This window comes from Carcharodon carcharias, chromosome 2, assembly GCF_017639515.1.
Source record: "Carcharodon carcharias isolate sCarCar2 chromosome 2, sCarCar2.pri, whole genome shotgun sequence".
Lineage (NCBI taxonomy): Eukaryota > Metazoa > Chordata > Chondrichthyes > Lamniformes > Lamnidae > Carcharodon > Carcharodon carcharias.
The window spans coordinates 12,312,634-12,340,328 of NC_054468.1; the positions used below are offsets into that span (position 1 = coordinate 12,312,634).

The following is a 27,695-nucleotide window of genomic DNA, read 5'->3' on the forward strand; positions in this document are numbered from 1 at the left end:
ATTGAGTTCAACAACTTTAGATCATGAACTCTCTCCTCCATCCCCACCCCCTTTCCGATCCCCCTTTTTCTCCAATAATTTCTTTTCCCACCTATTTCCACTATTTTAAAATGTATTTCCATCCATTGTTTTATCTCTACCTTATAGCCTATTTCCATCCCTCCCCACCCCCCACCTTAGGGCTATCTGTACCTTGCTCGTCCTTTCTACCCTTAATGTCACCATTAGCACATTTCTTAGCCAATATCACCACTGTCAACACCTCTTTGTCCTTTTGTCTGTGACATCTTTTGGTTATCTCCACCTATCACTGGCCCTCTATCCAGCTCTACCTGTCCCACCCCACCCCTTAAACCAGCATATATTTCACCTCATTTCTATTTTTCCTTAGTTCTGTTGAAGGGTCATATGGACTCAAAACGTTAACTGTGTTCCTCTCCCCAGATGCTGCCAGACCTGCCGAGTTTCTCCAGGTATTTTTGTTTTTGGTCAGTCCACTTGTCACCCTCCTGTGCTGTAACTCTTTCGAGTACAAACCCGTTTCCATCTATTTCAGATGAAGTTACATTGTTTCATAGTTTGCCATTGTGAGATTCGAACTCTTGATACTCTTTTGAGTAAACCTGTTTCCATCTGTTTCAGATGAAGTTACATTGTTTCATAGAAAATGTGATTGATCAAGGCCAGATGTATGAAGTTAATGGCAACTCTTTTGAGTACAAGCCTGTTTCCATCTGTTTCAGATGAAGTTACATTGTTTCATAGTTTGCCATTGTGAGATTTGAACTCTTGATCTTGGGGTTACAAACCCAGTACCATAACCACTTGGCTGTAACCAGGGCGAGGGAGTCACTGCTCATTCACATAGAGCAGGGCGTGGTCACAGTACGCACAGGACGCTGCGTCATGACGTACGACGCTCCGCGTGCGTGGGCTGTCATGTGACCTGCTGGGGTTGAGGTAGGAAGGCGGCGGCGGCGGCGACGGCGGTGGTGGCGGACATTTTGTGAGGAGCAGGCGGAAGCGGCGGGAAGGTGAGAGCGGACAGCCCGGGGAGCAGCAGGAGGCGAGCAGCCGCCCTTCTCTCTAACCTGCGGTGGACGAGGGCCCAGCGGACGCAGACCGGGGTCGGGAGTGTGCGGCTGGGGGCGGAAAGAGGGCTGGCCGGGGGTGCGGTGGGGGGAGTGGCGGACATTTTGTGGAGGGCGGCCCCGAGTTTTGGGGGGTGGCAGAGGAGGACGGAAGACCTCAACACCCGGTAAGGGGAGTTGCCGGCCGCTGCATGGCCATACCCTTGCCCAGTAGCTGAGGTACTAACCGGGGAGAATCAGGTGAAAACAGTCCCCAGGCCCTCCCTGGTGGAGGGGAGCATTGTGTCGGCATTGATGAACCCCAGGGACTTTGCACCTCCTCCAGTCTCAGCAGTGCAGTTTGCCCCCCCTCCCCCGGTTTAGCAGCCCTCTGGATCAGAAGTCCGTAGGCAGCATTCAGTACTGAGTGCAGCACTGTCAGAGGTGCCTTCCGGTGTTAACCCAGCTGCTCCCAGATTCCTGATTTGATGGGTGTTAAAGATATCTGGCCATTATTCAATGAAGAGTAGGGCAATGCAGCTCTCCTTGTCATTATTCCTTCTCACAATCAATGCCACTGAGAAAAGGAACCCACATTATCTGGTGACATAGCCAGATCCCGCAAGCAGCAATGAGATAGATGTGTGTGAAAGTTGGATTTTGTGCTCAATTCTTTGCTTGCTCCCACAACCATCTCTCTTGGCTGAAAATGCTATCCACTCAGTATTGGTTTAACATGGAAACATTTATGATCCATCATGTCCATGCCTGCTGAGAAAGAACAATCTTGTCTAATCCCACTTTTCAGGCTTTGGTCCTTAGCCTTCTTGATTATGACACCTAAAAGTGCATATCTGTTTTTTTTTAAATATGATGAGCATTTCTGCCTCTTACCACCCTTTCAGGCAGTGGGTTACAGACCCCCATGATACTCTGGTGATTAGGAGCAGTCATGCTAGCCAATCTCTTCTCTGTCCTTGCTGAAGAAGTCTTAATTGTATCTCAACTCAGAAGGGCGATCCAATTTTTAAACTTTCTGGTTTTTAATTTAGACCAAATGCCATACCTATTTTTACTAATCTGATGTGATCTTATTACTTGTGAATAAATAGTCATTTAGTAGTACAAATTTTGACCTTTGTTGAAAAAGGAGACATGTCTAAACTTCAGGTGTAAGACGAGAAGCTTAGACATATTTCTCTTTTCAGAAGTACTTATGAATAATTTGAACTTGAGAGCTGTGGTTGGTTTAGTGATGCTAAAATTAGATTCACTGAATAATTCTATTGACATAACTGCAGCGTTTTTTAACTCCTGTTTTGTAGTGTTATAATGTACACTTCATTGCAGATATTTGTAGCAAATGTACTCTGCATTATTAGTGTGGCTAAGCTCTATCATTATGTTGACAGTGAAATATTAAACAACTTTGAAATCTAAGCAAGTTAGAGTAGAAAATGATTACTGCAGCTCACCACCACCTTCTCAAGGGCAACTAAGGATGGGCAATGAATGCCCAGCCAGCGAATCCCACATCCCGTGATTGAATGAAAAAAAAGGTCATTTGGCTCATCAGGGCCATGCCAGCTCTCTGTAACAGCAGCTCAGCTAGTCCTACTCCTCTCATCTTGAAAAATATTCGCTCTTCAGGTCCTTATCCCATTCCCTTTTGAAAGCCATGATTGAATTTGCCTCCGTCACACATTCAAGCTGTGCATTGCCAATCCTAACCACTTGCTACATAAAAGTTTTTCTTCACATCACCTTTGGTTCTTTTGCTAGTAATTTTAATCGACTGCATCTGGTCCTTGACATTTCTACCAATGGGAACAGTTTCTCCCTATCTACTCTGATTGTTAACCCTCATGATTATTAGATTAGGTTCCAACCTGTTTAGTCAAAGTTACTGAAAGATGTAGTTAGTACATTGGGTAACGGACTTACCCTGATTCTCATGTAATTTATACATGTCTGGTTTCATCGCAGTTTGCAATTATAATACCTAGTCCTATTAAGAGCAGAGAAGGGGCAATCTGTAACCCTACAAAATATAGACATAGCTTACTGTTCAGTGATGAAAGGTCAATTGATGCGGACTTTTAAATTCATTAGGTCACTTTTTTGTAAAATTGGTTTGGAAGCCAAATTAATTTCAGTATCCAGGCTGAATGTAATACAACAACTTCAAATCTATAGGCATTGTTGTATTTTTATGCTCCCAAGCGTAATCCACACTGTCACTGCAGTGTAATGGCGGTTGTTAACTTTTCATAATCTATCCATTTGAAGAGTGGAAGACACCATGCAATGCAATTGGATTACAAAATCTGAAATATGAATTAGAGCAGAGATCTGATAGGTGCACTACATTTGGAGCAGTAACCACTCAGGTTAGATACTATTATACAGACACTGTTCATCTCACTCAAGATGCTGCATTTTGTTGCATGTGACAAATACTTTTTTTCAAAGCAGTCATTGATCTGGAGCCTGAAATTTACAAGCAGTTAAAATTGAAAGACCCCACCAGCTGCATTGACCCTGGACTTGCTTACTTAGAGTATTACCTTTTAAAGGAACAGTTTCTGTTAACTACTAAGTGCCTTAACTAAGATGTGAGTAATGCCACAAGAAGTCCATTAGTTTCTTTTTCTTTGCAAAATGCTGATGGATCTGTGGCCTGCTCTGTTTTCAGCTTTTGTAGTATGTCTTTTTATTAGTGTAATTATGGGCTTTGCCTGTACAAATTTGGGTTTTGAAATGTATAATACCAGGGCGGAGTACTCGTGCTTGGAGTAACATAGCTAAATTCAGAGCATCTGGCCAGGTGTGATATTGACACATACTTAAATTGCATTTAAGCTAATATACTTTTTCTAATAAAGGCAAAATACTGCAGATGCTGGAAACCTGAAACAAATACCAAAAAATGCTGCAAAAACTCAGCAGGTCTGACAGCACTTGTGAAGAGAAAGACAGGGTTAATGTTTTGAGTCCGTATGATTCTTCAGAGCTTTTTCTGATACTGTACTGGTTCCAATGTTATAGTTAAGCCTGTTCACGTCTCAGATTTAATTGTGTTTCCATTATTGGGCTGGGATCCCTGTCTTGTACTAGGATAAGAAATAATGATGGTGTAATTCATTTAAGCAGTAACGCTGCTGTAGTTAGTAACCTAGCTGATTTTAGACTTGATTACAATTCATTAGTCTTGGTAGCCAGTCAGACAGCTATGTAATCTCCTTGGTTTAGGGAAAAATGGAGTGATGTGTGTCTGCCTCTGCTCAATGCAGTTACAATATTTCCGACAGTCTGAACTTGTTTCAAGATGAGTAACAAGGTTACATTGTTTGTTTGGATTCCGAGTTGCTCAATATGTTTTACCCTTGGTTTAGCCTTGCGGGAGATTTGACCTCTTCTAATTTGTTAGCTTGCTACATACAGCATGTACTCTGGTCACCCAGTTGTAACATTAACCAAACTAAGCCAAGCTTTATTAGAATTTTGTCCCCCTGTGTCTCAGTTTGGTGGGTATGTCCTACAATTTTCCTGTAAAAATTGCATTAGAATGAGGCTGCACATATATATATATATATATATATATATATATATGTATGGTTCAAACAGATTGATAAAATAGATACATTTTCTGCATTCTTAAACTTTGGGGAACAGTAAGCCATTTTACATATTTCTTTGCCTGGGAGAAGTGGATTAGTCTCCTTGGTCTGTTTTGGGAAGGGTGTGCCCACCTCTTGCTCGATTTATGACTCTTGTCACTGGGAATTCATTCAGCACAGTAACTTTGGTGCTGTGCAAAGTTTTGCTCTTTGACCAGTGAAACAACAATTGGAGATTACTTTTTTCTCTTCAAGGTTGGACTTTTTATTTTAAAAAAAATCTCAGCAAATGGGGATTGCTGGCAAAGTTGACATATACATGCCCTCCTCTGTGTCTGGAAGGAGCATTTCGAGCTGCATAATACTTGGGTAAAGAACAGTTGTGTAGAAAACCTGTCGCTGGTGGGCAGAACAGTTTGAGGTGATGGATTAAGAGCAGTGGACCAAATGGTATCAGCTGAAATGCTCTATAAGCAGAAAGTGCTGGAAAAGCTCAGCCAGTTTGGCAGCATCAATGAAGAGGGAAAGAGTTAATGTTCAAGTCCAATATGACTCCTCTTCGGAACCCTATACTCTATCAGTGGATGAGTGACGTGCATGAGTCTTATTTGTATCAGCTGTATGCAGTGGCCTTGTTTCGGGGTTTGAATTCTGTGTTTGTCCGAGAGATAACTAATCAGGCTTCCTCAGAACAAACAGTTAGTGGTGGAAAAAAATGCAACCAGTAAAGAAATAACTGAAATTGGGAATGAATAAGAAAAACAAGTATTTAAAAAGACTGACCGCAATTCTGTGTTTTTAGATTAAAAACAGCACAATATAACTACAAAGCTTGCAATTTGGATTCTGTGGCATTTTTTTGGAGCTCCTGATTCAGGTACAGGCTGGTCTATAGCTCTTAAACCATTTCTAGTTTTGTCAAATTAATTTCAAATCAACACCATCTGCTTTATGTAGTTTGTTAAATTTTGTTTTGCTGCTCCACTTCCATTTGGGTTTTCTTCCCCTTTCTCCACACTCCTCAGTCTACATCAAGAACTGGAACCTTCCCTTGGTCAGTGCCGTGTTCTGAGTTGCAAAATTATGGATTAAAAATAATCTAGTTGCTACTTCTGAAGGAAGTGTTGCATTATTGGAGATGCTATCTTTTGGATGAGTCTTGAGACCTTACCAAAGATCGCATGGTGCTACTTGAAGAGCAGAGTTCTTCTAGTACCTTGTTTACTGTTCCTCGTAACACATTAAAGACAGAATAAATTACTTATTCATCTTGTTGTTGGGATCTTACCGTGCAATGGTAGTCAAAGAGTTCCATTTGATGCAATGTATCTGAAACATTTGTTTGAGGAGGGGATGCTGCAAGTTTTTTTCAGTAATCTTTCCATTGCGTTTTATCTGGTTTTTTGAGCTGTAACCTAGATCTGGCATCATTAATTGAGAATTGCTCCAGGCTTACCTAAAACGGTCGGCTGCTCAGCTTGAGAGTTGTTTGTAGCAGCACAGACGTTCCTTGTACAAAGTGTCTAGTTTGACGGTGGATCCATAGTTCTGAACTTTAATAACTACTCACGGGCTTCCATTCCAAAAGGTTTGTTACTGGAAACTTCTCTGGAGTCCCTGCTGAGAAGGTAGCGCACATTATACTCTTTCCCCCCTCCCCCCTCCCCCCCACTCTTCCAGTCCTGTTTAACAGCAATAGCACTGTTTATATTAGCGATAGCACCTAGGAAAAGATCACTTTACTATATCATGCTTTGCTTGTGTGAGCTTTGAAGTTCATCACATCAAATTGCTGTCAACACTGCCACCTTCGGTACACTTGCACTTCACTGAACTGCATTCTTCACGAGTTACCAAGCAGGAGCAGAGTTGGTGTACACTATCTGGAAAAAAAATGAGTCTCTGCTTTCTGCAGGAAGTAAGTTTAAAAACAAAGTGCTGGAATACCTTGGGTCTGTGGTGAGAGAAAGGGTTATAGTTTCAAGTCTAATAAGACTCTTGTTTGGAACTGAGTCATATTGGACTCAACGTTAACTCTGTTTCTCTCTTCATGGATGCTGCCTGACCTGTTGAGTTTTTCCAGCACTGTTTTTATTTCAGATTTCCACATCTGCAGTATTTTGCTTTTAGCTAAGTTTAGTTTCTGTTCTTACATCTTCCCTTTCTCCCACTTGCTGCTTCCAAAGAAATCCACAAGAGAATTGTGTAGGAGTTTTTTTTTTACTACACTTAGTGGGTTTTTTGTTGCAGGTTTGACTCATTGCTTTGTGCATAGCTTTCCTGCAGATATATTGCAACATACTTTTCCAGGCACATCCAAGGCTCCTTGCTCAGTAAAAAAATGTGATCTTGACCATTCCATACTTCTGTCACTACACGTTCCCATGAAGACCATCTAGAGCCTATGAGGCATTGCTTGTCACAAAAGATTGTAGGTCAGTCAATCATATGCATCACAGTTCATTTCAGTGTGTCAAATTCAATGGGAATTTGAAGTACATGTAATATCTGTATTAAAAAAACACTGGAGACTGGTTACTGAAGAATAACCCATTGAGCTGCATTTGTGGTTTGTCACACTAAAATGCAGTGAGTTGTAACGTTTTTATCCTCAGTCATATGGCGATGGATGCTTTGGAATGCATGATTACCCAGCAATAGCAAATGCCAATATAAATGTGGATGTAAGGGAGGATTGTGTGGTGCAGTGGGTTTTCACTTCTAGGATCCTGAATTTGATTGCAACTTAGGCTGGTTGGATATGTTTCCATGAGTGCTGATTGTAAGGTTTGAATAGCCCAACCTTATTGGATCTGGCTGATATGTGACTTCAGTCCCCCACCAATGTAGCTAAAGCTACGTACAATGGCAGAGTACGCTGCTGTTATCCAAACTGCAACAGTTCAAAGAGATAGCACACAAGATTCTGAAAGGGCTTGACAGGGTAGACACCTGAGATAAATTAGAGATGGATAACCAATGCTAGTGATACCCACATCCCAAGACTGAATAAATGTAGCTAGCCATGCTTTGGTACCAAGTAAGTGTGGGATGAACACCCCTTACTTCTCCAGATTTGGCACAGAATTTACAATCCTCAGAAGACAACACTGTAGTAGTAAGGGATCTCTGGGAAGATGTTAAAGCGAAGGGAGCTTTGTTGTCTTGACCTAGGATGATCGCAGATATTTGGCCAGTTTTCTTTACGTGGAAGCAGTTGGAGTATCTTAATGTGTTTGTACATACCAATATTTACACAACTGTAGCATCACTGTAGAATGGATTCGCTTTTCACCAACGCAAAGATCTTGGGCACCAGAGGAATCAATGGGGATGGTGCACGAAAGTGGAGTTGAGGTAACTCCTAAGAAATAGAAGTGAGAGTAGACCATGCAGCCAATGCTGGAGCATCCACAACCCTCTTAAGAATTCCAAAAATTCACAACCTTTTCCATGCAGAAATTTCTTATCCCAGTGTTCTAGATTCCCCAACCATGGGAAACGATCTCTTTGTCTACTCTGTCCAGCCTCCAGAATCTTGCAGGTTTCAATGAGATCGCACCTCATTCCTCTAAACTCCAGAGAACATAGAACCAGTTTACTCTGCCTGTCATCATAGGACAACCCTCTCATCCTAGGGACCAATTTAGTGAACCTTTGTTGTTCTGCCTCCAATGTAAGTATATCCATCCTTTAATGTGGAGACCAAAACTGTACACAGTATTTGAACTGTGGTCTCACCAATTCACTGTACAATTGTAACAAGACTTCATTCCTGTATTCAACCCACTTGCAGTAAAGGCCAAAACAATCAGCTATGATGGAATTGAATGGCAGAGCAGGCTCAACAACCCGTGATGACCACCACCTTTTTACTGGCTATCCCGAGTTGCCCAGAAAGTGGTAATAGATTTCCAGCTTGATCTGCTGGCAGTAGTTTTTTTGGATACAATTGAGAGGCTTGTTAGACCACTGCATGCCAGTTAAGAGCCAGCCATGTTGGTATGTAACTGCAATCACGTATAGGCCCGGACCAAATAAGGACGGTCCGATTGCCTTGTCAAAAGAGCATGAGTGAACCAATTGGGTTTGTCTCAATTGCCTGTTTCTCCCGAATGGGCAGGACTGGTTTGTGCTGTAACATAAGCGCAGTGGTGACTATAAGTGAAATCTCAAGACATAGCGCACCTTATCTCTCGTCAGGATGATCCCTGTTATAGCTTTGACGGATTGGGAGTAGGAAGGACTGTTTGTTTTACGCAAATATGTTTTAGTGATGGACTTAAATCTTGCCCCTGCAAGGATATGAGTCCTCTGCCTCCCTAAGTGTGTAACTGGTATTGCTGCGTTTGGACAACTTGCTTGTTCCGCTGAATGGGCAGGGCTGCTTTGTCGCATTGCAGACTTCAGTTTCCCGGAGATGCCATTGCAGATTTTGTTTTTTACCCCGGGAACAGGCCACGCCCGGGCTTGCACATTTAAAAAAAAAACAGCTACATCGCAAACGGATTAAAGCAGCGAGCCGAAAACGAAGCCATTGCAAAGCAAGGGTGCTACAAGCAGAGAGACAGGACATTGTGATATCTGACTGCATGAAGCCACCGCCCCTGTAACAATGCAACCTTTCATTAACCTCTCGGCTCTGTTGAGATAAGCGATGACTTTGCCAGCAGGTGTTTGCGAGCGATACTTATGTCGAATTGAGCCGGAATTCCTTTGAAACAGTATTTTCCTGGAAAGATGCCGTCTGGGAAATTGGTACATTGCAACGCTGAAAACGAATGTACACTACTGCATTAAGTGTGTGTCTGGTGTTCAGCTGATGTGGCAAAGCCAGGGTTAAATGGTTTTATTTTGGATCTTAACATTGAACTGGCCTGTGTATTGATGTGGCAGTTTTGGAGTTTCAGGAAGGATACAGTATTTCTCTTTTTTTAAAAAAAACCCGCTGCTGGGTTATGTTTTGTATGTTTAGCATGTCTGTTTTATTAGTGATCACCGTTTTTGCCGAGGATATTTTAGCCCTGCAAACTTGTGCAATGTTTATGTTCTGTGCAAATACGATTTCCATGCCTTGGAGGAAGGATAAAATCTTACTGATCTAATGCTTGCCTGTATGTATGTGCTAAACCATCCAGCCAAAATACTGCAGATGTCTCAGTAAAGGGTTGTAAGTGATGCCAGAAAACGCCCATGTGGTTTCAAATCAGAGACTTCATTTTGGATGCTTTTTCGAAGGATTCCAGGTGCTGGAACAAAGCCTGGAGTGCAGGAGAGTTCCACGTTGAAGAATAGGAAGGATAGATGAGGTGAATGATGGTTAGGTGAAACCCAGCTTGGATCTTAGAAGCATATTGATAAGTTGAAAGGAAAAATGAGGTTAGTAAAGGAATTCATAAATCCAATGTTCTAGGAAAGTTCAGATGAAAGGAGTCTGTATAAAGTCTAATTTCAGCACAGTACAGGGAGGAGGGTGAGCTTGTGATTTTTCAAAAGAAAAGGCAGATTTGCATTTACATAGCAATTGTCATAACTTCAAGGCATCTCAAAGTGCTTCATGGCCAGTGATTTACTCTTGTGGCATCACTGTTAGAGGAACGGACTAGGAAGTCCATGTAGCCTGGAGACCATGTACAAAGGGAGTTTTTCATACTAGGAGAATGCTTCCCTTAAAAATCTTCTGTACCATCTTGTAGCAGTGAAAGTTTTTTAACCTTGTGTCAGAGTTATGCCATATTAAATACTCCACTGGATCAAATAGTTCCTGTGACAATAGGGAGACTGGGTTGATTTTGGCCTGGACACATGGGTCAGAAGCGAATAGTTCAGGTGCAAGAATAAGTGAATTGCCTTGAGTTATGATGACTTTGAGTAATTAGCAAGTACTCGTGTATAGCCTTCTCTTGGGGGGGGTGGGGGGGTGGTGGTGAAGTGAGTGGAGTAAAATCTGCTGTATTGTTGGGTTGTGCATGGTCTGAGAGAGCAGGCTTGGTGGACTGAACGACCTTTTTAATTCCAGGTTGATAAGCTGAGCTTCAAATGCCACATAATATGCACCATTATTCATATTGCTAACATTCCCTCACCCAAACTTTCTATTTATTTATTAGTTCATGAGATGTGGGCGTTATTGCTTATCCCTAAGTGCCCTTGAGAAGGTGGTGGTGAGCTGCCTTCTTGAACTGCTACATTCCATGTGTTGTAGATACATCCACAATGCTGTTAAGGAGGGAGTTCCAGGATTTTGATCCAGTGATCATAAAGGAGCAGTGCTCTGCCTATTACCCATGCCTTCACGAATGGAAGAGGCAAAACCTGGTTTCAATCAAAAACAAAAATACCTGGAAAAACTCAGCAGGTCTGGCAGCAACTGTGGAAGGGAGCACAGTTAACGTTTCGAGTCCGCATGACTCTTCAACAGAACTTCTGGTTTCAATCAAAATTTGTACCTGCACTTATATTTTCTTCTCTTTGCTTCAGGCCTTTTAATCAACATGGGAAGGAAGGATTAACCAAGGTTCTACCATGATTGGAGGCTTATTCATTTACAACCACAAAGGGGAAGTTCTCATCTCCCGAGTCTACAGAGATGACATTGGGTAAGCATTTTTGCCAGTTGGCACTGAGAAGAGCTTTTTTGTTGCATTAATGAGTTTACCTTTAAGATAGCTTTACGTTATATTGTGAAAGAGCTGCCTCAAGAGGAGTGGGGGGCCGCCTCAAGAACTGATTTTTCTTGGGCAGCTGTAAAGACAGTAGTTCCGTGGACACCATATCCAAGCACTATAGGCCACCATTGTTTGGCTTGTTAATAAAAGTCATCAAAATAGATTTCTGCTCTTTGGCAGGGACTGACCTTCCCTAACCTTAAAGGGCCAGCAGCCTGAGCTCTATGATGACTTACAATTACTTTCACAATGCGTGTGTTTGCATTGCAAGTGGAAAGGTTGGGCAGAACCTCCTCCAATAAACGTTAGCCTTGCAAGATACATGGCTCATGGTGCTATATGCAAAACTATATATTTTTTAAAAATTCTAACTTAATGCAATGCAGTCTTATTAAACTGAGGAACTAGGAACATGAATGCGGAAGAAAAATGCAATCAGGCAACTATCCCAGTGATTGATATTCATGCTAACCCTTCTTCCTGTACTGTTCCCAAAATGCTGACTTAACAGCACTGTGAAATTTGTGTGGTGCTTGAACTTTATTCAGCTGCTGCCCTCTGGCATTCAAGTTTTCACAACTAATAGTGGGATCAAAATTGCAGTCAGCTATCCAAAATTGACAACAAGTGGTATGTGAGGTGGGGAGTAGAATAGAATCCTGTTGACTGAAAGTAACATCTCCTGTCTCCTAATTCAAATGTGAAAATGAACTAAACTCTTCAAACTTCAGCTTCACTGCAGCCCTGCTTTAAGCGCAACTGTGTACCTATATATGAAAAAATGGAACTGATTGAAACATAGTCTTGTTTCAACTTCACCTCCTCTCCCTCCTGCATTGTTTTTTGGTTTCCACATGCAATGGTTTTACTGTTTTCAAATGGATTTTCAGGTTTTCCATGGACTAAAGTGGATTAAGCACACATTTTTACTGTACGACCTTGCAGCAGTCTGGCTAAAGCAAGCTAAAAATTTAAACTGTACAGTAGGAAATTAACCATGAAAGAAAGATAAATACTTAAACCATAAGAGGGGTGCAAATGAGTTTTAAAATTGGACCAGGATGAGGTATTTCAGTTGTGTGAAGAGGCCAGGAAGGTGTTCAAAATTGAGGAATTTTGTGAGAGTAAATAGGGAATAACTTTCCAGTGGCTGGGAAGGTCAGTAGCCAGAGTGTACAGATTTAAGGTAATTGGCAAAAGATTCAGAGAGGATTTGAACCTTTTAGCACAGTGAATTATGATATGGAACACACCACTGAAAAGGTGGTCGAAGCAGATTTAATAATAGCTTTCAAAAGGGAACTGTGATAATCTCAAAGAAAAAAATTATAGGTCTGTGGGGAGAGTGTAGGAGATTAGGACTAATTAGATAGCTCTTTGAAAGAGTCTGGCACACGCACAATGGGACGATTGATGTAAGAGTGTATGCTTTTATGACAGGCCAAAAGTTCCTCAGTTCACTGTGACTTTCATGTTTCTCAAGGTGAGAGATGTTAGCTGACGAATGGAATACTCTCCGTATTGGGCACTTTGTGTGTGCATCAGGCACCCAGGATGGGAATTGACTGTTGATTATCTGAGTCACCAGGTTGAACGCCATTGATTGATCATTCTAATGTCCAGTCGTTCAGTAGATTCAGCTAATGTTTGAATATTGCTGAAAAAAGCAACATTTTTGTCAAAGATTTTGGTCTTACACTCATCAGGACAATTCGCAAGAAAACCAAATGTAAAGGGAACACAATTTTATATGAGAAGAGAATGCTGATTGGTTGGCAAGTAAGTGGACTCTGATTGTAGAGATGTCAATGGCGAATGCAACGCTTGATGGTGACTGATAGTTAACAGTCAAGCCCTGTTCTTTGCAGACAGTGAGAACGTGTACACAAATTGTGCCTGTTTCAGCTAAACAAAATAAGTGACAGCCATTTGCTGGTTCATTCCTCAGGGCAATGCCTTGACCAAAGTTAAGCTGTCTGGTTTAAATTTCAAACAATGCTTGGCAGTTAATTGTCAGTCACAATCAACTTCATGGCATCACATCTACCAAGTCCACTTGCAAACCAATCAGCACTCTCTTCTCATACAATATAAATTGTTGTTCCCACTACATTTTGTATTCTTGCGAATTGCCCTGATGAGTGCAAGATGAAAAGCTTTAGCAAAAGAGTCTCTTTTTCAGCAATGCTTAAGTTCTGTAATATTTATGAATTTGACTTTCTTGTGATTGTGAAATCAGTTTTAATGTGACTTCGGCTGCTATTTCCCAAATGGCTGTTCTTCCCATCATTCATGACAGCATTTGTTTGGGAGTTGAACCACACCCTGTCCTTGTCTGCATCTGTGTGAACTGCTGTGCACTCGCATGCTGTTTCCCTACATTAGCTGAATCGTCCCCAGGTGTTACAGCTCTCGGTTGTTTTACCTGTGATTCGTGAGACAGTGTAGCACTGTAGCACTCTGGCTGAGATTGTAGAATTCTGCTTCACAGAAGATGCCATTTGACCCATTGTGCCTGTGCACATTCTCTGGAAGAACTGTCCAGTAGTCTAATTTCTTTGTTTTTTTTCTCACATCCTTCAGAATTTTTCTTCAAATATTTATTCACTTCCTGTTTGAACTGTCTGCTGTTTCTAGCAGGGAATTCCAAATCTGATAACCTGGTGTTAACATTGTTTTTAAAATCTATCATAAATAATGGGAAGTGAGATTTCAAAGTGTGTTGAGGGTTGCTATGAATCAGCTGGCCTTCAAAACTATGATATAAGCTGGGCACAGAGTTGTTTTCGCAGAATCTCCTTGAACTGTTCAACTTCAGGCCCAAATTAAATCCGGGAAAAGGTGCTGATTGAATGGGAGTACTGTGCCAAATATCTTATCCCACTTGACCTTAAAATTAAAGATATCTGAATAAATCAGGGAAAGAAACTTGGTGTCAACATATAGCAATGTTTTAGAGGTACTGATGCAGGGAAAACTTTAGGTTTTCTGCACCCTGCATTCTGCTTAGGTGTGAGTGGGTGGGGTGGAGTTGTCATTGTGACCTGCTTTCTTAGTTTGTAGTGTTGTTGCCAAAGGCTCTGTCTATGCTGCTCGAAATAGAAGGCAATTTTTCACTTGGCATTTGTTCAGTTTGAATTGTGGGAAAGTAATGTGCGAGCACCCTTGAGCTAATGCTTCAAAAAATGACGCTTTCATCCTGATCGCAGATTCTTAGACCCACAGAAACACAGGTGTACAAGTATCATGAGGGAACATTGAGTTAATTTTAGCAACAATGGCACTTTGAGTGGAAGCATGGACACTGCTCCCCTGTCATCAGTGCTGAAGAAGCACCAAAGATAATGTTTTGATGTGACTACTTGCTAGCAAAGCCCAATATGCATAAGTTCACAAAGCCAGTGTGAATGAGGCACAAGTGATATGTTAATCTGTTGACTGTTTGTAATGCTTTTGTATATGTTGGTGATTAGCACCTCGCACTTATCCATTGTTCTCCTTTTAGATGTCTGTGAGTAGTCCTTTGTGTTTCTCATCTGTGTTTTTCTTTCTGTGCTTGTGTATTCTAATCCTCTCTCTCGTTGGTCTGTCACCTCCCCTTCCTTGCTGACGTCTCATTTTCCCTCATCTCATCATGTGCTCATTGGCTGCACTAGGAATAGGTAAGAGTCATTTGTCATCTTGTACTAATTAACTAGTGATTTGACCTATGAGCTTTATCTTGGTCATGTTGTAAAATTGAAACATAGCTGAAGCCGCTTAACTAAGGGATGGGGAGGAAGAAGTGTCTTTGAGCGGTAGTTAACTGGCAGTGAGTTCAGTTCTTTTACAAAATTTAATTGCGTTTAGGAGGAAGCTAGATAAGAACTTGAGGGAGAAAGGAACAGGAAGGCATGCTGATAAGACTAGATGAAGAGGGGTGGGAGAAGGCTCATGTGATGCATAAACACTGGTTTGGACCTGTTACGCCAAATCATCTGTTATGCTTAGACTGGATGTAACTTAATTCCCCCTCATACCTTACTGCCAGACAGGGAATTCACACACAGTTGGTTACAAAACAACAAAAGGTATCAGCCACTTGACTGTTAGTAATGCCTGGGCACCAGGAGACAAACATTTATGGAGAGTGAGTGCCCTTGACATCAAGACAGCATTGGCAGCATTTGACCAAGCGTGGCCTCAAAGGGCCCTAGCAAAACTGGAGTCAATGGGAATCGGGGGAAAAAACTCCACTGGTTGGAGTAATAGCACAAAAGAAGATGGTTGCGGTTGTTGGAAATCAATCATCTCAGTTCAAGGACATCACTGTAGGAGTTCCTCAGGGTAGTGTCCTAGGCTCAACCACCTTCAGTGGCTGCATCAAATGACCTTCCTTCCATCATAAAGTCAGGAGCAAGGAGGTTAGCTGCTGACTGCACAATGTTCAGCACCATTTGCAACTCCTCAGATACTGAAGCAGTCCATGTCCAAATACAGCAAGACCTGGACAATATCCAGGCTTGGGCTGACATGTGACGAGTAACATTTATGTCACACAAGTGCCAGGCAATGACCATCTCCAACAAGAGAGAACTTAACCATCGCCCCATGGCATTCAATGGCATTACCATTGCTGAATCCCCCACTATTGTCATCTGGGGGTTACCATTGACCAGCAATTGAACTGGACTAGCCATATAAGTACTGTGGCTGCAAGAGCAGGTCAGTGGCAAGGAATCCTGTGACAAGTAACTCACCACCTGACTTCCCAGAGTCTGTCCACCATCTACAAGGCACAAGTCAGGAGTGTGATGGTACACTCTCCATTTGCCTGTATGAGTGCAACTCCAACAACATTAAAGAAGCTTGACACCATCCAGGGCAAAGCAGCCCGCTTGATTGACACTCCTGCCACTGCTCAGTAGCAGAAGCATGTATCATCTAAAATGTGCACTGCAGAAACTCATCAAGGCTCCTATTCCAAGCCACGACTGCTGCAATCTAGAAGAACAAGGGCAGCAAATTCATGGGAGCGCCACAACCTGGAAGTTCCCCTCCAAGCCACTCACCATCTTGACTTAGAAATATATCGCCTTTTCTTCACTGTTGCTGGGTCAAAATCCTGGAACTCCCTCCCTAAGAGCACTGTGGGTGTACCTACACCACATGGACTGCAGTGGTTCAAGAAGGCAGCTCACCACCACCTTCTCATGCACAGTGAGAGATGGGCAATAAGTGCTGGCCTACCCAGCGATGCCCACATCCCATAAATGAATTTTTAAAAACTGTTTCTGGAGAAGGAGCTCAATGTCCAGATCCCCTGTACTTGTGTTTAAATATAGTAGTGAGTGTCCAGCTCCCAAAGCAAATCCCAGTATGTCATGCACGTGTAGACTAGTTGTGACCACTTGCCTGTTTTGCATGTCGTGACATCACTGCTGTGAATCAACACTTGCTGGCAGCATAGCTTGATTGCACTGTTGTTAGAGAAGGCTGTTTATCAGGCCCATGAAATGCAGCAGGTTTAGGGAACCCAGTAAAGAAAATGGTTGTTTTGTTAGTGGGGTGGCTGAGATGGGAGAGAAGAGGGGGGTCTTCAGACAGCTGGTACTGAAACAGAATCTAGTGAGTTTAGCTTCTGGTTGTTGTTCGCTGCACAAGAACAATAAAAAAACCTGGTTTACATTACTTAATTCCCACGTCCCAATTTAACTGATCTGAGATGGTCCGATTAGCCTGACCACCAGGTTAGGATTCCTGCTCCTGAATGCTCTCTTGTTCAGTGATTCTTTCCTCTTAATCCCTCCTGTACTAGAAATGTGTCTTTGTCTTGTGAGGATCAGCTGCAGGGCTGGCTTTTTAGGTCAGTGCTTTTTAGAAGAACATGTTTTTAAAAAAAAAAATCCTGGAGCAGATTCTTTATTAGTGCACTGAGATTCACACCTGTCTGATACTGTACTCTCGGTGCGTGAATCTTGACTTCAGAAGCGCACCTCATCCATCAGGGGCATCTACTGCTGTTTGTGAACTTTGTTTCCTTGCTAATAGTTATGTTTCCTGATCTTTCTAGTTGGTCTGTCTGTACAAGTTTACAGTTTGATACTACAGATCCATAGAATTGCATGGTTTGTAACTTAATTTTATATTGCATGACCGTCTTTCTATAAAAATTGCATTCCTTGAGCTTGAGTTATGGATTTGTAAATAAACTGGTATTGCAATACTGCAATAATATAAAAGCAAAAAATTGCGGATGCTGGAAATCCAAAACAAAAACAAAAATACCTGGAAAAGCTCAGCAGGTCTGGCAGCATCTGTGGAGAGGAGCACAGTTAACATTTCGAGTACGAATGACCCTTCAACAGAACTAAGTAAAAATAGAAAAGAGGTGAAATATAGGTTGCTTTAAGGGTGGCGGGGGAGTGGGGGTGTTGGGACAAGAAGAGCTGGAAAAGAGGGCCAGTGATATGTGGAGATAACCAAAAGATGTCACAGACAAAAGGACAAAGAGTTGTTGAAGGTGGTGATATCTAAAGGAATGTGCTAATTAAGGGTAGAAAGCAGGACGAGCAAGGTACAGATAGCCCTAGTAGGAGTGGAGTGGGGGGAAGAGATCGAAATAGGCTAAAAGGTAGTGATAAAACAATGGATGGAAATACACTTAAAAATAATGGAAGTAGGTGGGAGAAGAAAAATCTATATAAATTATTGGATAAAACAAAAAGGAGGGGGAAAATCGGAAAGGGGTGGGGATGGAGGAGAGAGTTCATGATCTAAAATTGTTGAACTCAGTATTCAGTCCGGAAGGCTGTAAAGTGCCTAGTTGGAAGATGAGGTGCTGTTCCTCCAGTTTACCTTGAGTTTCACTGGAACAATGCAGCAAGCCAAGGACGGACATGTGGCATGAGAGCCGGGTGGAGTGTTGAAATGGCAAGAGACAGGGAGGTCTGGGTAATGCTTGTGGACAGACCGAAGGTGTTCTGCAAAGCGGTCACCCAGTCTGCGTTTGGTCTCTCCAATGTAGAGGAAACCGCATTGGGAGCAACGAATGCAGTAGACTTAAGTTGAGGGAAGTGCAAGTGAAATACTGCTTCACTTGAAAGGAGTGTTTGGGCCCTTGGATGGTGAGGAGAGGGGAAGTAAAGGGGCAGGTGTTGCATCTTCTGTGGTTGCATGAGAAGATGCTGAGGGCGGGGGTTGAGGTGTAGGGGGTGATGGAGGAGTGGACCAGGGTGTCCCGGAGGGAACGATCCCTGTGGAATGCCGCCGGGGGTGGTGAAGGGAAGATGTATTTAGTGGTGGCATCATGCTGGAGTTGGCGGAAATGGCAGAGGATGATCCTTTGAATGCAGAGTTGGTGGGTGATAAGTGAGGACAAAGGGGACCCTATCATGTTTCTGGGAGAGAGAAGAAGGTGTGAGGGTGGATGCGTGGGAGATGGGCCGGACACAGTTGAGGGCCCTGTCAACTACCGGGAAAACTTCGGTTAAGGAAGGAGGCGAACATGTCAGAGGAACTGTTTTTGAAAGTGGCATCATTGGAACAGATGCGACGGAGGCGAAGGAACTGAGAGAACGGGATGGAGTCTTTACAGGAAGTAGGGTGTGAGGAGCTATAGTCGAGATAGCTGTGGGAGTCAGTAGGCTTGTAATGGATATTGGTGGACGGTCTATGACCAGAAATTGCTGCAAATTGCAGAGGTTACAGAATCCCTTTGATAACCAGGCTAAAACTAATCTGACTGTCCCCTCTCACTCTTGTCCTCTGCGTCCTACTTTTCCCTTAACAAATGCATTGGGTTCTGCAGATAATCCCTGTGGCAAAGGTTCACAGACGTGGGGTTGGGTTTGCTTTTCATCACTGCTTTGTTTCAGAATTGACAGCTCTTCTCATATGGAACTAACTGATGTAGATCTTCACAGAGTAAAGCACTGCTAAAAGTGCTTTTGCATCAGTGTATGAGCTGTAGTCAAGCAGGCACCTTTTGGCACACTTTTTAACGTGCCATGCACTAGTGACTGTAGGGCCATTTGGAAATCCACTGCAAAAGAAGGGGCTGTCTTCTGCTTGTGATTGTCTAAGTCAGGTACTCATTTGAAGGTGTGGAGTTTGCCTCCTCTTATATTGGGTTCTGGTAGAAAATAACAGCATGTCAGTGAAAAATTAGATGCAGTAATCCATCTTGGTTTGGCTTGGTTTGGTTTGGTTGCCATTTTGGTGCAGGGTAGCTTGAAAGAGCTTCTATCCTCCCCTGTGATTAGATGTTGTATAGTAGATGTGGGCTACAGGTGATATCGTGGTACAAAAAGTAATTGTCGTTCTATGACTCCAGGCTTTTGAAAGCACTAAATCTTCGAATTACTGTTGGTCAGGGACCAAATATGGTGCAATACCTGACCCTCCCACTGGAATGTGACATTACTTGCTGGTGGTCTCTAATAGAAACTAAGAATTGCAACATGTTATTGGAAAGGAACTGCATCCTCTGAAACATAAATATTGAATGAGTCAGAATTGTCATCAGAATTTCACTGAAATGTGTTTGTGAGCATGACTATCTCTACCGTATCTAAGTGGGGGTTGTGCCTAGAGAGAATACTGAGAGTATACAACTGGGGTGAGTGAGGTACTAACTAGCAACAGCTCCGCCACTTTAGGTGGGAGCAGTTAAGGTGATTAATTAGGAGCATCACAAAAGAAACTTCCTATCTTAAATGCAATATTTTCTATATTTATGGATTATACAAACTGAGTGACAGTATCTGTGGTCCCTAAGGTTTCTCATGTCTCGAATGAATTGAACATAAATTAACATTTAAATGAAGACTCTTCCAAAGTGGCCTAATTGGTTGCATTTTTTCTGTTTATAGACGGAATGCAGTGGATGCCTTCCGCGTCAATGTCATCCATGCAAGGCAGCAAGTTCGCTCACCAGTGACTAACATCGCACGTACCAGCTTCTTCCATGTTAAACGTTCCAATATTTGGCTAGCTGCAGTCACCAAGCAGAATGTTAACGCGGCCATGGTCTTTGAGTTCCTGTACAAAATGTGTGATGTCATGACTTCATATTTTGGAAAGATCAGTGAGGAAAACATCAAGAACAACTTTGTCCTTATTTATGAGCTGCTGGATGGTAAGTGTAAGATGCAGGGATTGAAAACAGCAGTGTGGACTGAAGAACATGGAACAGAAACCCAGAGCAGTCAAATAATCTTACTGTGCTGATCTGAAATCAGTTAAAGGATTTTCCATCTGTCTCTCTTGCCGTTAATGATTTTATATGGATTGTGAATTCGTAATATTCAAGTGTCCCAAGCATTTGGATACTCAGATTGCACTCAGTGCAGACTGATGCTATTATGGTGATTGCTGAGTCCAGGGTAAACTTCATATGGTTGAAGGCAACCCACCACCACTTTAAGGCAACTGCCAGTGGGTAATAAATGCCAGCCTTGCTACAATGCCTATTTCACAAGAATGAATTAGAAAAACACCTGGGGTAGTGGAGAAAAAGAAAAATGCTGACATTCTGGATGAGTTTATAGGAATTTTTAATAGATTAGCTGCAATATCATATTGCTTAGATGATTTTCCCCTAACTAATCCACCTGTGGAAGATTGCATTTTATGAATGATTGTAACCCTGCCCCCACAAAAGTTAGGTTATGAAAGGGGTAGAGGTAGAGACTGTGTTTCTATTTGTGGTGGAGACCAAACCTGAAGACCATCAATCTAAAATAGTCATTAAATCTAATGGAGAATTCAAGAGAAACTTCTTTACCCAGAGTGGGAATGTGGAACTCACTACTGCAAGGATTGGTTGAGGTGAATAGTGCAGATGTGTTTAGGGGAAGCTAGATGAACATGAGGGAGAAAGGAATAGAAGGATATGCCTATAGGGTTAAATTAAGAAGGGCTTGACTACTGGCACAGACCATTTGGGTTTGAATGTCCTATTTCTATTCTGTACAAGCTGACATGTAAAACAAAAGTACATTCAATAATTCCATGACTGACCTGGAGCTTGATAAGCATGGCTTGTTCACTTGGTTTCGTTTCAGACGAATGTTCAAAAAAAAATTTTGTAATCGTGTTCAGTCTTAAGGTTTCAATTGATTTTAACTGTCCTGATGTCGCCCCCACCCTGGGATGAATTTAGTTGGTCTGCATGCTGAGAATTTGTCCCTTTTTGATTGGGTTATCCATTTTTACAAATTAGCTACTGTTTTCCTCTTAAAAAACTGGCCCCACACATTGTTATTTCTGATGAATTACAGGGTGAGACTTTTTTTAAAAGGCCCATTTTCAAGTTAGGTAAAATTGGAGACTTAGGACAGAATGAGTTGGATACACATTCCTCTTGATTATCAAACAATGCAGCTATATGTGAAAGAAGAAAATTTTTCAAGGGGAATATATATACTATAATTATTCAGCAGCTTCTCCCAAACCAACAACCTCCACTTCTAAGGCAAGGCAGCAAGTGCGTGGAGCTCTCATCACCTCCATGCCTCACACCAACCTGATTTGGACATACAGCAGCCCAGTTTTGTCACTGGGCCAAAATACTGGAACTCCCTACCTAACAGCATTCTGGGTACATCTTCACCACACAATAGTGGTTCAAGAAGGTCATCACCACCTTATCAAGGACAACTAGAGATAGATGAATGCTGTCCTTGCTAGCAATGCCCATAGCCCAAGAATACGTTTTAATAAATGTCTTAATTTCTGAACATGGTAGGAGGGAGAATGTTGCCCAAGCTGAGGCAGCGCTAGAACCCACGGACTTCTAAGGGGAACTGTATTGTCCTCCTGCCCTCTGTCACAATGGCTTGGGATACATAATGGGGGAGTAGCTAAGTCATGCAGGTGAGGAGATCCCAGGTTCAATCTACAGCTTGTATGTCAGACAATCTTGGTTGGAGTATTTTGATTTTATGTTTAAAAATAATGATTTATTACAATGCTGTATAATTTTTTTTGAAGAGAAACAATTCCCAACAACTTAATTATAGCATTACTGGAAGCCAGTATGTTTTCATAAAGTCAATAATCACAATCTCAGAATCTTTACAGTGCAGAAGGCAGCCATTCGGCTCATTGTGTTTGCACTGGCTCTCTGAAAGAGCACTCTACCTAGCCCCACTCCCCTGCTTTATCACTGTAACCCTGCATTCTTTTCAGATAGCAATCCAAATCCCTTTTAAATACCTCGATTGAATCTGCCTCCACCACCCTCTCAGGAAGTGGGCAGTGATAAGTGACATCAAAACTTGATTATTTCTCTTAACAAAAACTTGTATTTATATAACACCTTTGATGTAGTAGAATGTCTTGGGGCACTTCACAGAAGTGTTATCAAATAAAATTTGACACTGAACCACTTGAGACATTAGGACAGGTTGGTCAAAGCTTGGTTGAAGAATTAGGCTTTAAGGAGCATCTTAAAGGAGAAAAGAGAGATGGGAGCACAGAGATAGAGTTCCAGAGCTTGGTGCTTAGGCAGTTTAAGACACTCGCCAGTGGTGAAGCAGTGGAAATTGGGGGCTGTGCAAGAGGTCAGAATTGTAGGAGCACAGAGATTCCAGAGTGTTGTGGGGCTGGAAGAGGTTTCAGAGAGGAGGAGTGTTGAGACCCTGCAGGGATTTGAAAATAAGGCTGAGAATTGTTAAAATGGAATTTCCAGATTGGGATGCCCTATGAGCTTGACAGTGGAAGCTGTTGAATGGATACATATTCCTTAATCGCTGCGTTAAGAAAGGCAATTTATAGTTGAACTATGAAATGAGATTGGTCCCATGGTCAGCTGTTAGTCTTGAGTTGCCACTTGGCATGTCTGTACTGCCTCATGACACTTGCCTTTCACGCAAGCATTGCATATCCCACTGGCTGCTCACTGAGCTCCCACTTAACAAATGACCATGTGGGCAAGGTACTGAAGGTATTAAATGAAAGCTAATGGTGAAGTGAATCTGGTTTCAGGGTAAACTAGCACCTCTGTTTTAAAAGAGGATATAGGGTCTATTACTGAATTGGAATGAGTTTCTTTGACTTGTGTTCTATTCCAAAAGTCTGTCCCTACTCTTCTTACTTTGTTATTTCCTCTGGGCATTGTAGTTGAAAAGATTTTTTATTTTGTTTGCTCAGAAATCCTAGATTTTGGCTATCCACAGAATTCTGAGACTGGAGCACTGAAAACGTTTATTACCCAACAAGGAATCAAAAGTCAGGTAAGCAACAATGAGCCTGAAGAAAGCTGCAGTGTTCAAAGATATTGACATTGAGCTATTTGTGCCTTTTGACTAGAATTGTAATCTGCAGATTGCCACTGATTAAAGGATGACTATATTTAAACCCTAGTTAATTCTAAAGCAGCTTTAATGCAGCTTTCTCTGAAGACTGTCCAACATCCACCAAATCGGCAAAGGCATGGCCTTAATCCAAATAAATTTATTGGCTCTCACTGGGGTTGAGGAACAATTTAAGGGAATATTTCAAACTCTCAAGTTTTCATCCCTTCTTTCCTGAAAACAGTAGTTCATGCTGGGTTGCTGCTGTGTGACATTGCCCACCCTCACCTAGGTTGTTGCTCTTTGTGTAACACTAGGCGTGAGGCTATTGCACCTGATTTTGGTTGTGTCGTCTTCGAGCTGCATAAGTGTTTCAGTGGGAGTCACTGACTGCAAAGCAGTATCCCTGCATAATTCAAGCCATATGCATGTATAGTGCATGCATGCACGCACACTACAGTGCTGGAATATTGAAGCTTCTTGTATTCCACTCTGCTTAAGGTCAGGTAGCTTGGAAATAACTCTTTCTAAAATGTGCTTTTCTTTTTACTCTGAATAGTGTTGAATGAGGAGTAAAAGTGGCTTCTGTTAGCAATGGATATTGTGCTGAATTGCATTCCTTACGGTGCCCACTTTCTGATGAACCATGCCTTGCTAGTGGAGTGCCCCATGTTTGTATTCCCAGCAGTGGAGTGGTGAATTAGCAGTCCTCCAGGAAGCCGAAAACAGGGCTGGGGGCCAGTACTACTGATAACAGTTCCTATTTGGGAAGGCTGGCTGGCGCAGATAGGATTATTTGCTGCTGGTGGACTCTGGGGTGGTCTGGGATGTGTCCTGTGTTTGCTCACAAATGCTCAGCCTGACTCAGCAGGAAGTCATTCAGTATAATGTATAGAGCTTTTTTTTTTGTTGTCGCAGGCAGTTTTGTATTCATTCCAATTTATTTAATATGTCCAAATTTCACCCTCCCAGTCTCCTCTTCAGTTTTTGAGAGAACTGAGGATAGAAGAAGGCTATGATTAGTCAACTAATCCATTGTCATTAACCTACAGGGATGGTGGCAGGCGAATTATATACACTGGTCTTTTTCCACCTAGCAATTCCACAATCTCAGAATTGCTACAGCACAGGATGAGGCCATTTGGCCCATCATGACTGCACTAACTCTCCGAAAGAGCAGTTTAGCTAGAGCCATTCTCCTACCTTCTCTCTGTAACCCTGCACATTCTTCCACTTCAAATAAGTGTAATTCCCTTTTGAGTGGCTTGATTGAACCTGATTCCAGTTGTCTTATTGAAGGTTTTAAGAAACGATCAAGTGCAAAAGGAATTCCTGCTGTGGTTCCAGGGACAAATTCACTCATACTACAAATTCCACGCGCACGTAATGTAGTGATCACGGGGTTTTCCTAACTCCAGCAGGGCTTTGTAACTTCGGAGAGAGCAACCACACTGTGATAGAAATAAACTTATGTCAGAGGCTGGGATCGCCCTTTGCCCTACAAGTAAAAAATAAGAGAAAAAAGTCCCAAAAGAAGGAGCTGCACTATTTGTACTCCAGGCCTGACCCATTGGCCCTGTTATCTCAGTAGTCTTTCGATAGAAAATCACACCTGACATTTTAAGACAAGTGAGATTGTGTTTCATGGAATTCTGGATGCAAAGGAACCACCCAGGTACTCCCTCCATTTCTCTCACATCTCAATCAGTGGAGTGAGTGAAAAATTCAGTTTTATTTCAAAAAAAGAATCTTAAATAGGAGCCAGGGTGAGTTATTCAGCCCTTGAGCCTGCTCAACTCTTCAGTGAGATCATGGCTGATCTGATTGTGCCCTTAACACCACTTTCATGCCTATCCCCCATAACCCTTTAACTCCCTTATCAGTCAAGAATCTGTCTATCTAAGCCTTGCATATATTCAATGACCCAGAGCTATCTGGAAGAAAATTCCAAAGACTGATGACTGTTCTGAAGAAATTCCTTTTCCCCTCCATCTTAAATGGGAGGCCCCTAGTGAGAAAGGTGCTAGTGTCTCTGACCTAAGCTTTTTCCGACCTAATACTTGGCAGATTTTTCTGAATGTAATGTGTTAGTAAAAGTGCATTTTGCCCTGGAGCCATTTAATAAAATATTGGTCTGAAACTAAATCTTTAATTTTTTTTCTGAAGGTGCAGTTGCTCAGAGAACGTGTAGGTTTATTATAGTCGCAATGGAAATTGAGATTGTTGGTGCTAGAGTAAACCTAGAAGCTATGTAATGTATTGCCTGCCAGTACAACTACAATCCTTGCTTTAAATGTTGCTGCAACTGAGGCTGGTCATTTGTGCTTGTAAAAGTCACTACACTTCACAGTAATTAATTGTAGGCAAAGCGTTTTGAGACCTTTTATGAGATGTGATGCAGAACTGTTTCAATACGTCATTTATTTTCAGTGCACCTGCTCTCATAGCTAACTTGTTTTCTCTTTTTTTTTAAATCAACTCTTCTGTTCACTACTTGCCTGTTAACCCTGTGTGTGGCGCTCCTGGTTCTAAACCTGCTGTAACATTTTCTTTTTCTCCACCTGTGACTGATGACCTGATTTATAGCACCAGGTAGGAGAATCTACCTGCTTCTGCTTTGCTTATTGGTGGTGGGGCAGGGAATTCAAAAGTGGCTGTGGAAATATCTTGAATAATTGAACTCTTAATCTAGTTTTCTAGAGAAAAGGGGAAAGTCAGCGCTGAGACCTGTTACAGTGTAATGTGCTGTGGGTGTATTATTGCGTTACTCCGGTTTACAATCGTGATTGACTGCTATGCTGATGTAACCTGGTGCCACTTTAAAAGTTTTTTGGAGTCCAGTTCAAAGCCTTGAATTGAGATCAGACAAATGTTCTTTATTCCAGACCAAGGAAGAACAATCACAGATCACCAGCCAGGTAACAGGACAGATCGGATGGAGACGCGAAGGAATCAAGTACAGGCGAAACGAGCTTTTCCTGGATGTTCTGGAGAGTGTCAATCTGCTAATGTCACCTCAAGGTACATGATAAATAGATGCCGCAGCTGTACAGTTGAAGGGTAAATTTTAGTTCTTCCCCTTTCTCCTGCCAATTTTGACTCCACCTTGCCCCCCATGAACCTCAGCCTGAAGTACGTACTGCTTTCAGGGGAAAATTTCATTGATGCATCCTTCTACTTCAGTGTAGACAAGCTATTGAATGTGGGAAGCTGGTCTGTGTACTTTTTGATAGCCCATCCTACAAACATTCCAACAGGAATTACTTGATAGTCAGGAAAGGAAAGTTGGCTTCTTCTTTAGCCCAGGGCACATTTTAAAAATTATTCAGTCAGAGGATGTAGATGTTGCAGGCAAGTCCACCGTTTATTGTTCAATGCCTAATTGCCCTGTTGAAGGTGGTGAGTAGCATTCTTCACTACTGAATGATTTGCTAGGCCATTTCAGAGGACAGTCGAGTCAATCTCAGAGCAATGTATTAAGAGTCACATATGGGCTGGACCATGTGAGAGCTGCAGATTTCCTGGGAACTGAACCTGGACCTTGCTAGCCTGCATAATTCAGTTATTCATTTCTTTAACCAGCTGAGCTATTGGAAATAGCACAGATGAGTAATTTTCATTGGGCTGTTCCCCCAGTTTTGTATTTTCAAAAGTAAACATCTTTAATTTCGCCTTGTGTCAGCTTAGCTGTGGTTGATTTTGTCTGATGTGAATGATCTGTTCATTGCATATCCTGTTCATTGCAATAGAATGCTAAACTTTGATTTGTTGATCTGAAATAGTGTATTACGATTTTCATTGACATTCAAAGTGTTTTCCAGGGAAGCAACTTACTCTTTGTACACTGAGGGGTAGAACTAGGTTTTCTCAGAACATTAATTCTCCTTAAGTTGTTAGCTCTGTAAGTTGATGTAACATGTTTTTAGCTTCAAGAATATTATACTATAAGTTTATTTTATATCAGGGTGTCAAAATTATGCCTCAGCAGAACAGTTTTATCCATGCAGTGTGCAGTGCAGTCTCCTAGGCACTGCTTCTTTCAGCCTGGAACAATTGTGC

General features: G+C 42.0%; 1 protein-coding gene across 5 annotated transcripts in view; it reads left to right on the forward strand.

Annotated features, from left to right (window-relative positions):
• The first annotated feature begins 905 nt into the window (after window positions 1-905).
• The window catches only part of LOC121289768 (AP-2 complex subunit mu), a 56,581-nt gene continuing 29,791 nt past the window's right edge, over window positions 906-27,695 (forward strand). Inside the window, exons 1-6 of one of the 5 annotated variants that reach the window (XM_041209526.1) lie at window positions 906-1,034; window positions 11,171-11,289; window positions 20,211-20,476; window positions 23,494-23,576; window positions 26,223-26,228; window positions 26,522-26,657. In XM_041209526.1, coding sequence (XP_041065460.1) covers window positions 11,216-11,289; window positions 20,211-20,476; window positions 23,494-23,576; window positions 26,223-26,228; window positions 26,522-26,657 — 565 coding nt within the window. In that variant the 5' untranslated portion in view covers window positions 906-1,034; window positions 11,171-11,215. Of the gene's footprint in view, window positions 1,035-5,546; window positions 5,568-9,129; window positions 9,449-11,170; window positions 11,290-20,210; window positions 20,477-23,493; window positions 23,577-26,222; window positions 26,229-26,521; window positions 26,658-27,695 lie in introns of those variants that run through there. The other 4 variants (XM_041209534.1, XM_041209544.1, XM_041209555.1 and 1 more) reach the window with 4 other exon arrangements.